Source organism: Cinclus cinclus, chromosome 1 (assembly GCF_963662255.1).
Source record: "Cinclus cinclus chromosome 1, bCinCin1.1, whole genome shotgun sequence".
NCBI lineage: Eukaryota > Metazoa > Chordata > Aves > Passeriformes > Cinclidae > Cinclus > Cinclus cinclus.
The window spans coordinates 54905988-54918881 of NC_085046.1; the positions used below are offsets into that span (position 1 = coordinate 54905988).

Genomic DNA, 12894 nt, shown 5'->3' on the forward strand with positions numbered 1-12894 from the left:
TCTTTAACTAGATCAGGTTGTTCAGAACTCTGTCCAACCTGATCTTTAATGTTTGCAGGGATAGGGCATGCACCACTTCTTTGAGCATCTTATTCCAATGTCTTCACACACTCATAATAAAAAATGATCTCTAATTTTTTATCTCTAATAAAGTGAGCTTTAATGAACTCTAGGTGGGTATATCTGGATATCTCAAGTCTGTGGCAAAGCCTTGGTACTTATTAAAAATACACATATGAAATTGTGCATAGATAAAAAAAGCCTAATTGTTTAACAGACTGAAGATTAGGCTGCATATCTCTATTTAATATTGAGAATACTTGCCTATACAAATCTCCCCCTACTCTTTTTCTGGCAAAGTATTACCAAAATTAGATGTTTGTATGTGCAAAATTCAAGAAAAACATTTTTTTTATTTACTTCCTTCTTTGAAGCGTAACATCTATGACCTTAGCAAGGTATTACATTTGTCCTCCTCCAGCATTTCTGGTTGCCAATGTAAATACATGCCATTATATTTAGAACATTTTGACATGTTTTTCAGGTGTTGTGACAGCTATTTCTACAAATGCTTTAATGGAACAGTTGCGTTTAAAATACCAACAAAGGCCATGGACTGAAACTCTGAGACTTGTTTATTTTTGCATGGTAAGAATGACAGGTTAGGTGAGAGAAGGATATGTGGTATAAGAGTATGTTTCCAAGGTATTTAAAAAATGGCTTGATTTTCAAAAGCAATAAGCAAAACCAACCAACAAAGACGCCACATGCAATCCAAAACTAACCAAAGGATAACCCCCAGAAAAATCTGGTGCTTGATATAGCCGGGCTTCCCATTTTGCTTAATACAATGAATTATAAAAGTTTTCTGCCTAATTTTAACACTTTAGGGATTGTTTCTTGCATTGTTTTAACTATTCAGGAGTTAGTACTGATTGTCTACCAGTTGAGGTTACTTTCCATTCATTATCATTACCATATTCATGGTATGTAAAGACAATTTATTGCCTATAGGACTGGGAGAAAAACTCTATTTTAGAAACTGGTCTGAAGTCTGCTATGTAGACTTTATGCTGCTGTGATATTCCTTAAGTCATTCATGCTTCCTACCCTTCCAGTAGCTAACTTAAGAATCATCTTCGTAAAGAGCAGATTAGCACAACTGCTGTGAGCTCAGTATAAAAATTCCTATTTATTTCCATGCTTCTTTTTATTAATGCTTAACTCAAGCCTTACTCTGAAAACAATGTCCTGAATTTGAACAAAGTGAAAATTCTTCAACAGTGAGTGTTCTTTGTTAATTGAAGTGTGAAGCATGAGAAGTTTTCAGACAACAGCTTGAAGAAAAACTGAGAGTTTGCTTGCTACTGAAGTGAGTATCTTCAGCTGAAACTCTTATCCTAATCTAACCAGTGGCACTTACTCATCTCTTCTATTCGCCCAGGCAGATTTTTTCTGAAATAAAAACACAAGTATTTTCTTAGTTTATCTCTAGCTTCACTGTGAAATTAGCTGACACATCTAGTGTTCAGCTCAAAAGAGAGGGGAATGGAAAGCCACTCCTTGCTCCAAAGGCATCTGGTATGTAATTACTGCACAATAATGTCTTCACAAATCCATTCAGTGCTGCCATTTCAGAGATAGCTCCAATTATAGGTCACCTCTGTGTTTGACAAAAACAAATAACCAGGGGTTTGTTGTATGGGGCATCTGTGTGCTGTGTCTCTTAACTAGCAATTTAAGGAATCGTTTTTTGTCTCTTGTTTTCCCAAATGTGCTAGGATAACCCACTTCGAAAGCCTGCCAGTAATGCTCCAGATGGTCTATTGGTTTCTTGCATGGAGAAGATAGAAAGGACATTAAATGGTAATGAGCTGTTGGATAACTCAAAGTATATTCTTTTAATATTGTGTGGAATCTACCAATGCTTCTCTACTGATGTTCTTCACAAAAACGTCAAATGTACAAACACAGAGGTGGATAAGAGACGAGAGACTTGCCACTCGTCTTTGGGCTAAACCTTTAGGCTATAGCTATTCTTAAAGCCTGAGAATATTTTCTACCCAGCGCACACTCTCAATATTGTAATAGTTGTCATTAATAAATCACTCAAGAGATACTATTTTCTCATTACCTAAATCATATCCTTTAAAGCAAGAAAATACTGGTTCTACTTCTTGATCATTGCAGTTTGATTAAATTGCATTTCTGGTTTTCACAGCTAAATCCATGTTTTCTGTGATGAACAAGTTGGAACTTTTATCCAGACAAAAAGGGTAAGTAAGTTTATGAATAAATGCAAATGAGCAAGCATGGCTCCAAGTCCAGAGAGGAATACCATCTGGTTGGCTTGTCAACAATGTTAATTTTTAGCTCAGTGTTCTAATGGAGTGTATTTGCCTATTTTGATTAGCCCTTTGTGGAGGAGGTTGTTGGGTAAAGAGAGGACATAAATGCCTACATCCCGAAGCTGCAGACTGAGGTTAATAGTTTTGAGCAGACCAACATGATAATGCAAAGAGCAGAGCACAAATACATGCCTGATTGGATAGTTTTCAGAAGCTGAAGTGAGGAAGAGTTATTTTTGAAGTATTTTGGGTCTCTTCCCACGACCAAGTGAACTATACTAGTAAATTTTCTTTTTTAAGTGACAGAATTTTTATATATACAAGCTTGTTTTTTTTTTTTTCTGTTTCTCATCTTTCTCAGACTTACTGTTCATGTTAGCCCCAGTGGGACTGCCTGCTACATAACATCAATGATGTTTTATGTAGAGATTCAGCTGGAGAAGGATGGAGATGTGATGGATGTAAAGCTGGCTCACTTTGAAGAAGCTCCTGTGGTAAAATTAATTTTCTCTGTCTCTCATGATGCTGTAGTCTCCCACCTGGCTTCCAGCTGTCATGTCAGAAAAGTTTTGAATTCCTTTTGGTCTTGTCACTCTTGCAAGCCTGTGCATGACACCAGCTACCTCTTTAGGCATCTTAATCTCTCACTTAAACTTACAACTCAATAACAGATACTAAATACTCTAGTGCCAAGTATTACAGTAAAACTCAACTGACAGACCTAAGAATTCCAAAAATTTTGTGGTAGCACGTGTAAATATTTTAATTTTCATGTTTCAGTGTTACCAGTATACAGTAAATCACAGGGGTTTGAAATATTTTCCTGCCAAGGTGTAGTGCAATATATATTCTCAATGGATGTCTTGGAGCTATGCTGTTGTTAATTCTGCCTTCTTTAGGAGTATATATATTTCTACTAGTGAGGGATGTTTTTCTAGCAAAATTTCTATTCCATTATTCACAGAATATCACCCTAAAGTTCACATATCATGTTCTGCAGTTGTTACAGAATTACAGACAATCCTTCAGATCAAAGATATAACAACAACCTGTTGTGGGGGGTTGGGGAACATAAACTCTGGCTTTTGTCAGTAAGTATCCAAATTATTACATTACCTTGGAGTTAATTTTGTCCATTATTTATAGTTGAAGTCAGCTCTGGAATTTCAAACTGTTCATTTATCTAGCACAGGTCTGTTGATCAGTGAGTGCTGGACAATATCATTAGAATGAAAATGCATATTCAGAGAATTCCAGCACAACCAGTAAAAGAAAAACCGGCCAAGATGCATTTTTTTTTTTCTGAGTTTATCAACAAACTATTTCTGTTAATTTTACCCTCTTTCACAGAGTCTTTATTTTTCCAATTATTATAGTAATATCTTTTTAATTATTGCACTGTTAGTCTTTGTTTTGAGTGTTGGGGATTTTTTTTTTAATGTTAACCATGCAGCTACTTAAAAGTAATGGAGATCAAGCTTATCATTACTAATGAAATGCTTATAAAAGATGTGTCACAAACTTCAAGAAAGATGAAACTCCTGTCTCTTATTTCTGTAGGTTTGTGATGACTTGGTCCAGCTTCTAAGGTAAAGAATCATGTATAGGCTTTCATGTTAAGTGGAAAGGAATTCCTGTGTAATGGAAAACCATTCCAGTGTAAAAACTGAAGAGGAGGGGAAAAAAGGAAAGAGAATCAGGGAACAATAATATGAATTCAGTAAGCAACAGAAGAACTGACCATTTTGGATTCCATTTTCTGTGGGAAGTTGGTTCCAATCCTCCATATTGGGAAGTTGGTTGCCATTGTAACTATTATTACCTGCTTTGAATTCATAAATTCAAGGCTAAAACTGCAGAAAATATAATTTTGAAAAGATACTCCAGGCTGAGAATTATTTATTTCTTAAGCCATTCCACTGAATGCACCTGCTTCAATGGAGGAGGGTAAAGAATAATCCCCAAGACATTGGCTCTAGTTGCCAGTCAAACACAACCTTGAAATACTGGCCTTTGTCTTGATTGCAAGAATTACGGAACTACGTGGACCCATAGTTTTGGCAATAGACTGATGATGACAATTCAGATCTGGCAGATTTACAGATACAAACTAGATACTACTTTTCCTCTCCTGCTTCCATCAAATACTAAATAGTCTTTGTATTGTCCTTATGCAGATACTTTTAACTGCATGTCCTTCAGGTTTCTCTCACAGCAGTGAAAGCAAGGTGCTCTCACATGGCCTGAGTTTCTTTGCAAATACATAGGGGGAGATATGACACTAATTTTCTCATGTAGCAGAAGGGAACTATATATATTTGTTACTATCATGTTTGTCCTGTCTGAATAGTTGCTGTTCCAGGTCAGGCCACTACTCTAAAAGTCTGTTTATAAGTTCTTCAGTGAATCTGATTGAGGTTCCAGATTTTAATAATAATGAGTATATTTAGGAAATTGGATTCTTATTTAAATTTTGTAGCCAAATAATATAAAGGGAAGGTAAAAAGAGAAACAATAATCAATGACCTTGAGTGTTTAATCTCTCTTTTATATTATTCATCATCAGTTTTTCCAGCCCTCTTTTTTTTCCTCAGAAATGAGGTTATACTATCTTTATGGGTGTAAACAGCTATGACTTAAAGCTTGAACTCACATTTTCCTAGATTTTTGACTTCCAGTGATGTTAATGCAAGCAGTTTGGCTCTGAGCAATGGCATATAGTTATCATTGGTACTGTGGATGCTACTTCTCTGCCTTTCTGGTTTTGTTAAGATTTGTCACAAAGCACAAGTATCCCTTCCACACCTCTTGGTGTAGTATTTTATTTGATTGTAAGGCAGTTTGTTATATGTGTAATGTTTCCTATCATGTCTCAAAGTAACTATCAAATTAAGATGACCCAGCCAGCTAATGCACAGACTGGTGCTGTGTCTGTTCCTGCACACATGCCTGCTTCCCTCCTTTTTCCCTTCGTCCCCACTAGTCTAGCTGGAAAGAGACAGAGGAGAGCTGAGTGACTTGTTTAGGTTCCAGGTTTGAAAGAGTTTGTCCCAGTGTTAAAGTTCAGGCAGGCTTATTTTGTATCTTCTGATTCACATTGCAGTCACATCTGCATAAGGAGGAAAGTCTTGAGCTGTCTGTGTGACTGGAGCACCAGAGTCTAGTAAGACTTGTAAAACTATGTAAAATCTACTTAAGCAAATGAGTAAATACTTGATGGGTTAGTTTGAACACAGCTCCAGGCTGTCACACCAAGTCAAAATCCACAGGAATTCTGGGGTTTGAGCAGCCTGAACCATTAATTTACAAACCAAGCCACTTGTCCTGTTCTTGGTGGGTTTTTTTTGTTTTTTTTTTCTTCTTTTTCTTTTTTTTTCATATTGATGTATCTATCAGTTATATTTAAGGTCTGTCTCACATGGTGCTGTGCAGTGCAGCATTAATGCAATTTTTGTTTTTTAATGAAAAGAGCAATGTACACATACATGTCTTAGGGAAGTAGTAGTATATGACTAGTTTTATTGGAACATCAGGAAAAGCTGATGAGCTTTCATATTTGTGTTTCATGTACATTTATTGCTCTCAGTAGTGCCTATTTCAGTGCCAGTTTCAGCTATAATTACAGTGCTTCTTGCAACAAAACCAAAGGATACATTTTCTGGTATCTTCTAAGAAAATTTAAAATCAGTATGCTGCTTGATCTGATAAGGAGCGGGCCAATGTCACTCTTAAATGTTGCCTTTTTTAGAAAGTTATGTATAAAAGAGTTATTTTCCATCTCATTTAGTAGTGTGATAGTGATTATTTCTTTGTGTTAGGATGAAGAACTATGATGCCTTTGGCGAGATTCTAGAAGACCTGTCAAATATGTATCAAATTCCAGGAAACAGGTTGCAGTTATTTTTTACTCAAAAACTTTTGAAATCCATAGCCTAACTTTTGTTTACTTACAAATAAAATGTCTTTTCTTTTTCCCAGTGAAATGAAAGCTAAGGGATATCTTGCTTTGCAGGCCCTTGAAAAAGACCTTTATTCAATGTCTCTTCTAGACAGGTAACTTACAGTCTATCTCTTTGTTCCTTTACCTCTACCCACACCCACTCATTTCACTAAAAAACAAGTTAACTGATCTAATTATAGAGCAGGATGTGGGAAGCTAATGAGTTTTCTCCCACTGGGAAGCTTGAAGACTTTGTCAACCCCAGACATGCCAAACCAGACGATCTACTAATTCCTGTGAACTCCTGTGCTTTATCTAAGGGACTTCCTGGGAAACTGGTTGGTCACAGAGCTTGGTGGTGTGCACATGTGACCACCCATTGGGAGCAAACAGTGTGTCTGAAAGTCAGCAGTCATGTTTAGAACTCACTGTGGCAGAAGTAAAATAGACCTTTTGGGATTCTGCTGTTTGGGTATCTCATTTTGTCCTCAGGTTTTAGATCAGGAGTAGTGGATGCCAGCTTTCCTCCTTCCTTTTCTCATTTCTCCTTTCAAAGAGTAGGATTACAGATAGATGGGGAGCAGTTTCCTAAACCTTCTGGTAATTGTACAAGGATTTTCATTACTTTCAATAAATCAGAGTTGAGGGCAGTGCTTTCCTTCTGGATTTTTGAAATATCTTCTCTGATATCTTGCCTATTAATTTACATACATACATACCTTGGCAGGTATGGCCTCCTGTAACTTGAAACACCCTCTTGGATTATTTTTGAAGTTTTTCCTTATGAAGCATAGTAACACTATGAACTAATGTGCTGTATCCTTGCTGGTCACTCAGTAAATATATCTCACTAAATATTATTTATAAATTAAACAGATTATTTGTCCCATCTATGCTGTAAGTTAATGCACTGCAGAGTTGGTACACAGCTATGTAAATGTAGGCTATATGTATTCAGCTATATGAACACACTTTAAGTCAGAGACTGGTTCTGTTAAAGTTAGTTTATCCAGGTTATTTCTTCATTCTTTGCTCAACCAGTTGCCACTCTAATATTTCTGACCCCTTTCATTTCTGGTAATAGCACACCAAAGTGCAACATGAAACAGCTCAGATACAGGGAAAGTGGAAGCCCAAGTCCCAAGAGTTATGCATATGTGGAGTTGTGGTGTTTTGGAAGGTGGACATATTGGACATACAGTCTACTTCCAAAAAAGCATTGTCTTCTTTGGATTAAGGATACAAATTAGAAATTACATTAGCCCAGCTATCACTGCAATGCAGGAAACACTAATTAAGATATGTTTTGAAATAGAACACAGGATCTAAACAGAGTTACTGAAGTACTTAATGGAAAAGTAGGACACCTGGTGCCAAGAACTGGAGGTGATTTTTTTTTTCTTTTTTCTTTTTCTCCTTTTTTTCTTTTCCCTTTTCAAAGAATTGTAAGCAAATAACAGTACTGAGTTGATCTTTATGTACAGGAAAGATCCTCTATATAAATAAAACCTGCCCTAGGGACTTACTGTGCCTCTATTCTCAGATAATGTACAGACAAACAGAACATATATTGAACATATATTGTAAGTAGAGATGTATTCTACAAGGAATCCCCTCTGCCCATCTACAGTGTTGGTTTTTTCACTTTTGTGTCAAGGTACCCAGCACATTTCCTCTATTAACCTGTGCAGTAACCATTATTTTTTTATTCCTCAGGAACCCCAATGAACATTGAATTTTACATTTCTCCCTATCAAGTTTTGGAAGCAGAATTAAATCATGGTAAAGCTATTGCTGTTTCAGCAGAAATAGCTAACATGAAAAGTTTTCATTACTATCATTTTCATTAAGCAAAATTAATTACTGGAAGCTCAGAAATAAAATGTAAAATTCTAGTTTAGGAGAACAATTTTTGTGATGCGCTTTAGCACAGTTTTAATGTCCATCATGAAACTACATTCCATATCTTGGTTGTTGATTCAGCTATTGCTGGTAGCATCTTTGGGCAACTTTGGCCTTTTGGGTGTGGTCAGTGGAGGCTTCTCTTCACTGCCCACACCACTGTGGTTGTCAGTTGGACCTGACTTTCCAAGTCCTTACCACTGTATATTTTGCATGCCTAGGATTAATATACACTAAAATAAGGAAAATAATACCATTCTCTTTCTCCCTCAGGTTCCCAGGTATATGGAACAAAAACAGTTGTAACTGTTGAAGGCACAGATACACTCCACAAACTGCCTCTTTCTCCATTAATTGCAGATCCTCAAGATGGAGAGAACAGGTAATGCTCTGGACACTTGTCAATACAGAAATGGATTTACAAGACACTGGCACTGACTTCAGCATAACTTACATTTAGGCTGTGCTGAAACAGGAAGTTCTGTTTTATTTATGTTCTTTATGCTCCATAGCTACACCCTTTATAACTTGTGGCTTTTACAATTTTCCCAAATTGACTTCAAAGGTGTTGTGTTCTTATTTAACTGTGTCAGTTGCATTGAACTATGAATTTATTCATAGACTTGAAGCCAGAAAGAGCCACTGGAACAATATTACTGAAACTTCCCAGTATTCAACAAGCAAATCCTTCATAGATTCACAGTAAAGAAAGCGTATACTGATAGATATTACACCTAAAGTAAACAAAATAGTTCATCATCCCACTATGGGTACTGACACCTCATCTCTCTCTACCTCAGTACTGTCTGAAGCAACTTTCTGAACTAAAATACTGTAGAATTATTTGTAAAAAATGTCACTCAGTTTCTGTGTCTCACTTTTCCTTTCTGTCAGTTTTCACATTAACCATGTTTTAAACTATTAAAGTTGCATTTATAAAGCAAAACATTTCTCAAGTCAAAAAATGTATGGAACATAATAAACTGCTAGGGATGTGATAGTGGCCTTGCACTGAGTCCTTGTTGTGGCAATTTCTGTAAAAAAACTTTCATTCTAACATTGTTTTTCCTAGCAGCCCTGTATTTTTGCAACTGACTGATGAACTCAGCATGGATTTGCGAGCTTTTTTTGTTCTGAAATTTCATCAGCCTGTTCCAATGTCTTCATCCAGTATTGAAGAGATTCAGAGGCTCACAGGCATGTTACAATTGTTTTTTAAGACTAAGTACCTCTGTGACTATGCATTGCTTATTTGTTTTTTAATTCCCATGTTAATGTAATAAGAAGTTGCTTCTGGGGCAGAACATATTCTGTTCTGTCAGTTCAAGTGTAACATTTAACAAACAGTGTAAAACACAAAAGTTTTAAGAGACATATGACAATTATAGGCAAAGTTAAACACTCTACATCAAATTCCCAATAGCAAAAAAGGGGAATAAGAAAATCAATGTTTTTGTCTTTTCAAAACATTTGGTTTTTAATAGTAGCTTTCGTAACCTAATTGCTAATAAAAATAATGACCTGGTTTCAGGAATTCAGATTTCTGGCTTGAAACAAGCTCCACTGTATAAGCTAATTGTTCAGTCTACTCTTAAAGAAAAATGCAGTGAAGACTTGTCTACAAATAAATCCTGTTTCTTTGTGGTAAGTATAGTGTGCATTTGACGCACACTGAATTACCATTTCCCCATAAGCAAACAATGTAGGTTTCCCAGAATTCCAACAAAAGTACTCTTTAGCAAATAGTATAATTTATAAAGCAGTATTATATCCTTTCATGTAAGTGAGCTTCTCATCCTCATCAATGAAACACTGTGTGCTTGGCTGCTGAAGTCATACTAATTTGTCTGTGTGTAACCCAAATATTTGCTCTTCTAAGGATTGCTCAGAACTTTATCATTAATGACTTAAAAAGAAGGAAACGTATTGACTGATTGACTGGTGTGAGGAGCAAGTCCCAATAAGGTATTTTTGAAGATCTTTATCAGGCCGCATGTCACACTGTTTTCACAAAATGGATTTCTTAATTAGATAACACTGAGACTATTGATTCCTTTTAAAGGGACTGGCAGGAAGAAAAATATAAAGTGTTACAACAGTGGTGCCAACTGCTATCTAGAGACAAGGTTGTTTAACTGAAGAAGGCTTTCCTTTTGCATTATTGAAATATGGTTGTTTAGACTGCATTAGATGTAAAGTTGTAGAATAGAAAGATGTGGCTAAGATGCCTTCTTCCAGACTTATGTACAGGGCAACTACAAGATAAGCTTCAATGATCTACTTATTTTTTGCTAGGAAACATTAATTTTGCAATTCATGGCAGCAAAAGAAGGCGACGCTTTTTTTCTGTTCTACTAGCAGTGTTCATATAGCCCATTGCCTGCTTAGTTCTTAGCCCTTAAGGCAGTGGTACAGAAGGTAGTAGTAAATTTTCACCATGCTAAAATAATGTTTGGCAAAGCTTTTCTCTTCTGTAAGATCGAATTAATCTTTCAGTTCTATTAGAGGCACATGAAAGGCTCGGTAACTTTTCAACAATTCCCTAAAATATTTATACTTGGGAGAAGATTTTACTTCCGAGTTTAAAGATTGTATTTCTAGAATTACTAAATTGTATTCTAACCTTGAAATGAGTGTAGGGGAAATCCTTCTGATCCATGAACACACAAGGAAAAGCTTTTCAGCTTTTGTTAGTGTAGACCCGCCTAATTAACTGTCCCGCCCTGTTCTTAAGGGGACAGTTCCCATTTGGCCTCCTGAAGTAGATAACATATTAGTGCACTCTAATTTTGTCATAGAATCACTGTTAACATGGACAGGTGGTAATTTTTTTTTTACTATTTCCTCCTCATGTTCAAATGAATCATCAGGAGATATTCCAGCCAAACATATCTCTCCAAAGAAAACGTAGTAGTGATGGAGGTTGGAACAACATCTGTTGTCCAGTAGAGATTTCCAGCAAAACTTCCATCCTGTCTGTGCAGCTATCAAGCAGCATTGCTATGATATTATTATCTTGGTCACTAACATTTTTATAGTCTATAGGGCTCTGAAAACTACTTGGAAGAATTGGTGATACTTAAACTCCTGACCACTTGACTCTGGGTGTATCTGCCTAATTTAGATGTATTTGGGAGGGAGAGTGGATCTCGTTAAGCTTCCTCTAAGGATTCTACTAGAAATGCAGCAGTATGATGGAATGCTAGATATGTATCCTTCAAAAATATTTTTGTTGTAGATTGTACAGTTGCCTGATAACATCAAGCTTTACTTTCCTGTTTTCAGTCCTTGAAATATCACCCTCCTTATTGCTTAGTCTCTTCCAGATTGCCCAAAGCACTGTTACTTCATAAACAAGGGCTCAGAAAAATCAGATTTAGCAGGAGCCTTGGTCAGTAAAGTTCCATTCAGCCATCCAAAATGTGTGCCTGGCATAATAGAGATTCTTCGGCATCAAATGGCGTATAATACTCTTATTAGCAGCTGTGTCTCTGAGAAGCATACAAATGAAGGTAAGTTGTGTGGCTGGAAGTGATGGCACAGTATTAGAGACATACTGGTTTCTAAGTTGGGTGTTGACAGATTTTACTGCTCCCTTGCCAAATCTGTCATTACTTGTGGAGTACTGTATATAATAAAAAATTCTTAATGCTGTATTGATTTTTTTTTAATTCTATGCTCATTCTATGCACATAAACTAAGTTGTCAAAGTAATGAATAATTGGACTATTGTATCAATATTTTTAAAATTCTGGTGTGTAATTCTGCCAAAAAGAGTCCAACTTCAATGGTGGATATCACTAAACAGTAATTTTATTTCTAGATGATTCAGAACTGCTTTACTTTGAAGTGGTACCACACAAGATCACCAGCTTTTCTGTCTTTTTCCTTCATCCTGTGAAAGAGAATTTAGCCTGTGGTATGTGTGGAATAATTGCTACTGTCATCTTTACTTGAGCCGACAAGGGACTTGGTTCTATCTAGGCTCCTACACTATACTTCTCAGTTACAAATATTCTAAGGGCTACTCAACAGCGTGCAGCCCATGAAAAACACAAAGTGTATACACTTGTGTATAAACTGCTTACTAAGTGTTCTGAACTCAGAATAATATAGAAAGTAAATTTTCAAGTCCTGTTTTGTCTTGGGCTGTATTTAATAAATAAATTGTAACTTCTACTATTTCTGATTTAACTATATTAAGGAAAAGCAAGTCATTGAAATATATTGCTGTAAACCTCTTTCCACTGACTTCAGTCTTACATCTCTTCAAGCATCAAAATGAAAGGATGGTTTTCAATATTTGTAAGTATTTCAAAGCAAACATTTTTCTGTTCTGTTCCTTCTTAGTGGTAATTGATGTTATAACCTCTAGAGAAATCCAATGTCACCTCCATTTAAATCCTCAAGATCCAACTCTAAATTCTAGTGATGACTTCATAGCAAGAGCTGTGAAACGGTAAGTACTTTATTTTATAACAGTTGGAATGAACATCAGATGTCCATTTAATGGATATATCATGAGCATTCATAATGCCATAAACTCAGCAACTGGAAAACTTCACTCTAGTAAAATGCTAGTAATACAATAGCGGGAGTACTATTACTTCAATGTCTTAAGTATCTCTTTCAAAAATTTTCAACATGAACAGTGATGAAGTGTTTCTAGTAGAAAGCACATGGGAGCAGGGAAAGACTATTGAG

General features: G+C 36.1%; 1 protein-coding gene across 1 annotated transcript; it reads left to right on the forward strand.

Moving 5' to 3' along the window:
• The first annotated feature begins 576 nt into the window (after positions 1-576).
• Positions 577-12591, forward strand: LOC134047157 (mediator of RNA polymerase II transcription subunit 1-like). Its single transcript, XM_062498111.1, has 15 exons — positions 577-648; positions 1782-1866; positions 2222-2276; positions 2710-2842; positions 3909-3937; positions 6167-6238; positions 6327-6401; positions 7604-7674; positions 8005-8070; positions 8464-8572; positions 9263-9387; positions 9722-9834; positions 11507-11702; positions 12014-12109; positions 12566-12591. Exons 1-15 carry the CDS (start codon positions 577-579, stop codon positions 12589-12591), a joined length of 1323 nt encoding a protein of 440 aa, XP_062354095.1.
• The last annotated feature ends 303 nt before the right edge of the window (positions 12592-12894 follow it).